General features: G+C 41.7%; 1 protein-coding gene across 1 annotated transcript; it reads right to left on the reverse strand.

Moving 5' to 3' along the window:
* Positions 1-1,763: 1,763 nt before the first annotated feature.
* Positions 1,764-2,125, reverse strand: LOC117144634 (metallothionein-3). Its single transcript, XM_033309928.1, has 2 exons — positions 2,034-2,125; positions 1,764-1,974 (listed from the first exon to the last, which is right to left on the reverse strand). Exons 1-2 carry the CDS (start codon positions 2,056-2,058, stop codon positions 1,868-1,870), a joined length of 132 nt encoding a protein of 43 aa, XP_033165819.1. The 5' UTR covers positions 2,059-2,125; the 3' UTR covers positions 1,764-1,867.
* Between the last annotated feature and the right edge of the window lie 2,477 nt (positions 2,126-4,602).

The raw sequence follows: 4,602 nt of genomic DNA on the forward strand, positions 1-4,602 counted from the left end.
TAAACCAATATTAAAATGTTTTTTCCCCGATGTCATTTTTTCGCCAGCAATTTTCCACTATGGAAATTTCGAGTTTCCTATACAAATTCGGCAGCACACAGATGCAGATACACATGCAACGCATAGCACTGCCGTCGGGTTAATTGTTTTTAGGCATGCAGAAATACACAGATACGCAAAAGAGAGAGAGGATCTGGAAAGAATCATTTAATGGCATCGCACATTCATTTGAAACTTTTTAATTAAACAGAATACTGTGACAAATTATTTTAACGAGCTTTTCGCACTGCAAATTGAAAATGAGGATTGCTTTAAAGACCTCGTGGTTCAAATGTCAACCCAAAAGGCGGAAAAGCTGAAAAACACAATATCAGAGGCTGTAGGGATTCCACAATTACCAAAACAAAAAAAATATATAAGAAACCAAAATAAAACAACAAAGGACCGGCGGAGAAATCTGCTTAAAACAATTATTTCAGAATAATTGGCTTTAATTGCTGCCAGCATCTTCAGCCTCGACAACGTCGTCGGCCAAGAGGGAAAACTTATGGCCAAGTGTAGGTCATAATGGCATCTATCAGTGGTTGGTGGAGGCGGGGAACGTCGAGGGTTACGGGAGCCGGAAGCGGAAACAAGCAATTTTGCGGCAAAGTTACGAGTGCCACAGACAAGAAAAACAAAAACGTGGCGATAAGAAAGCCTGGATGGCTCCAAAGTGTGCAAGTTTTCATTCTCTTGGCAAAGTAACTCAACAAGTTCATGCCTTAGATATGGCCAATTTTATAATTAACCGACTTTGTTTAAGATTTTGTCTGCTTGTATGGCCGGAGCAAAACTTTAAAGTTTACGGCCCAACTAAAGGCGTATTTCATCCTGAATCAGTGCAAAAGGGGCGCTCCAGTTGATAGAACCATTTAAAAAGGGTAAAACCATTAGGACCGCAAAGCACCAAACCACTGGGGGTAAACAATGTTGTGAAAGGAGCTGCAAGAAGTGGCAACTGTTTATTGTGCTCAAGTCGAAAGTCTAAAACTCACCCTAATTGCTCGAGCACACCTCGCAATGGCCCCGCAAGATTAATGATGGAATTAAAAACCAAGCCGTGTTCTTGTGTGTGCGTCGAGGATTGCACTTAATTAAAAATGTTTGCCTAAATTATGTACAGACAATTAGAGCGGCAGACGGCCCAGACAGGCATTTCCGCAATTTGCGGTTAGAATTTTTCCCATCCCAGTCCGCCGCCGAAGTTTATTGTGTTGGGAGTGAAACATGAGTTTTCCTCGGCGCCAAACTCACTTACCGCGCTTATTATGAAGGCAATCTGGCTGAAAAGAAGTCCTTAAGTGGCCGACGCCTCATATTTTCATTCTTCCCGTTCCTGTTCCTATTCCCGTTTCGGTTACTTTCGCTGTGAGCAGGGCTAATTAATTGCTTAAACAATTGCACTCCTAATGGCAGCCGCATTATTGTCGGCCCCCGTTGCGTATACTTAATGCGCGAAATTATTTCACGCTCACTTACAAGTGTCACAATTTCGAGCTGTGTCCTCGTCGCTGCAAATGAGACCGCATAAATTTTGCAACCATGCAATGCCGCCTGCCCCGCGCCACAAATGCAATAATTGCGCATTTTGCAATGCGACCCTGGCCAAATGTGTGACACTTGGCCAGAAGAGGACTTAGCCTCTGGGCCACACACGGCATAATGCCATGGTAAATATTTGTCCTCGACATGCGGAGCACCAAATAGTAATTAAGCGAATATCATTTCTGACAGAATACTCGGTGGCCCACAGATATGTTGGTATGCTTTGAGGCTTACACACGGGCTATCATTTATTGGTTTTCATCCAAACGATCGGCTTAAACTACTTGCTCTTGCAACACTGATCCTTGGGCCCATTTTTGCACACGCACTTGCAGTCCTGGTTGCAGGCGCAGTTGTCGCCGCACTTAGTGTCCTGGCACTTGCAGTCTGTAAATTGAGATTTATTTAATTAATTTCAACTAATATTTAACTAATATTTCACTTACTAGTTCCACAGCCTTTGCAAACCATTTTGATTGTTTATTGTGTTTTGATTGGTTTCGAAAAAGTATCTGAATGTTCTGTTTGCCAGTTTGATCGCGCCTTTTGTATACATAGTTACCACCAGCAACTAAGTGCCGTGTGAATATTATTGCACACCGTTCTGATTGATAAGTTAAAACGTGCGCAAAACCAACAAAATTACATATTGCACGCAACTGAAAACGGGTTAAGATCCCATGCATTATCAGTCAAGCAGCTAAAAAAGATAAGATATCAAATGGGGCGTCTTATCAGATACACTTAGAGAAAACTCGGCAGCAGAAACAATAACCGAAACATCTTGAAATATAAGCATAAGAAATGTAATAGTAAATATTACCTCATTATTATTATATTGTTCTAATAGTAATTACTGTATTACAAGTGCTCTTAAGAATTTAATTTAATTTATTTAATATTATTTTTAGATCTAATTACAAAATAAAATTAAGATTTCTTCAGTAAGTCTGTGTGATACGCATTATTTACAATTACGTTTTAAAACCTGTCGCACAAGTTTATGAACACACTTTCCGTCTTGGCCCGAATTTGTCCTGTGTAAACTCTGTGTGAAAGTACCACAATCCCATGCTACAACTACTTGTTATGCGCACTTGGCGTCCAAAGGGGTTAAGAGTGGAATTACCGCAAATTGCGAAAGTTTTTAATTGTTTATCTCTCGGTTGCTGGATGCTGGGGAACCCAGTTCTGAATCCGGGGTCCCCGGTCTCGGGTGAAACATTAGCGCAACATGGCTCCTCCGCCACCGTGTTGTCCTTGTCGCAATCAGCAAACAAAAATCTCGTCGGTCGGATGCAGAAAAGGGGACTGGGCCCTTTTTGGCCGGGTTTGCTAGCTTGTGGCACTCGGAGTCACAGGATGGGTCAAATTATTAATTTAATATGCATCCGTGCCGCCTCGGACTTTCGACTGTAGCCTGGACTCTTCGACTTCCGTTTGCCGCAGCCGGCAAATTTTGCTTCCGTCGTTTTTTATTTTTTATTTTTGGTTTTTCGTTTTCTGTTTGGCCCACTGGCCAAGTGAGGTGACCAGCACCAAATGGCCACCATTTCCTCCGCATCCTGCCGCGCTTCTTCGGTGGCTTTGCTTTGCCTGATTAACGTTTAGACTCATTAAGATAACGAAATTTTTGGCGGTTCGCTGGATTTTACTTTCAAGCAGCTGTGCCTGAAGGCTCTGGCCGAAAAGGAGAAGTTGAGCTGAGTTGCGTTGCCGGGTTCAAAGGTCAGCTAGCTGGAAATCTGTGCTGCCATTGTCTGCGGCTCGCAGTTTTGTAATTGGTTTGTAAACAATTTCACCGGCTCTTTGACAATTTGCTTGGCCATTTCATTTTCGACGGGGGCTAATTGCAAATTTCCCAGTTCCAGCTTGGAGCTTCTTATCAAAATTGAAGTCCGCATTTCGGCCGCGTATTATGCCCTCTATGTTCACGCTCAATTAGGGCCAGCGGTTTAGGCCACGGCCTCCCAATTTTGGTTGTGATTCTGGTTATGGTCTGCTCCAGGATCTGTTTACTCGCCTCGTTTTTTTTTGAGGAAGCATGCCATTCGGGTCGGCGCTTGTTTACCCGCCAATCAATTCAATTTGCGACTTGTTTGCGCCCGGCATCGTTCGCATTTCAGCTTCATTTTTGGCTGGCGTCTGGAATTGGATGCGGGGTTGGGTTTATGGGTTTGGGTTGGGAATCGACCCGGGGCAATGGCTGCCCCAGGCATCGCGATCCCTTATTAAATGGGCAAATATTTTCGCTGGCATATTAGATAAATGCTATGATTATGATTATGGCCTGTTCGATGGCATAATAATGTGGCAGATTCGGAGTCTCGAAAGCGAGCGGAATAATCAAGCGGATAAGGCTTGCAAATAGGAAATATATACCATTATTATTAGTTTATTTATTATGTGCAAACTAATTGCTTATATTGACCAAAAAACTTGACCAATATCTTTTTACTTTATTATCCTTTTTCATGCCTCTCATCTCTTCTCATTTGTCCAGATGTCTGCCTTTGCATTTCACATCTTTATTTTTGTAACTAGATGCAGTCAATCTAATGTTCTTTTACCTTTCTCATTCTCTATGATGTTCAGGATTTCAAGGGAAACCAATTAGCATTATCCATTTCAGGATATCAATCACATTTTTGGTAAAGAAGGGGTAAGCTGGTTCAACTCAAAAATAATGAGAGTAACAGTATATCAAAAATGTAATGTAGAAACCTTAATGCAGCATAGTACTAATTAGTTCCAGTTTGAAAAGATGAACATAGAAGCAAAACCCTTGTAGAGCGCAGTTTAAGAAATATTGATGCGAAGCACTGTAATTTAGCTAGTTAATGCATATAAAGGTAAAATTGATTATGTCTTGCTACTTAACCCGATTTATTATTTAGCAAGCCGAGAGATTTACAAAACAGAGTTAAGCAAGTGCATAATTGTGGTGTGAAGTCGTTTATCCGTTTCATTCTAACAGAATTTGTTAGCGGCAGTTACGCCGTTAGCCCTTCCGCA

Source organism: Drosophila mauritiana, chromosome 3R (assembly GCF_004382145.1).
Source record: "Drosophila mauritiana strain mau12 chromosome 3R, ASM438214v1, whole genome shotgun sequence".
NCBI classification, from domain to species: Eukaryota; Metazoa; Arthropoda; class Insecta; order Diptera; family Drosophilidae; genus Drosophila; species Drosophila mauritiana.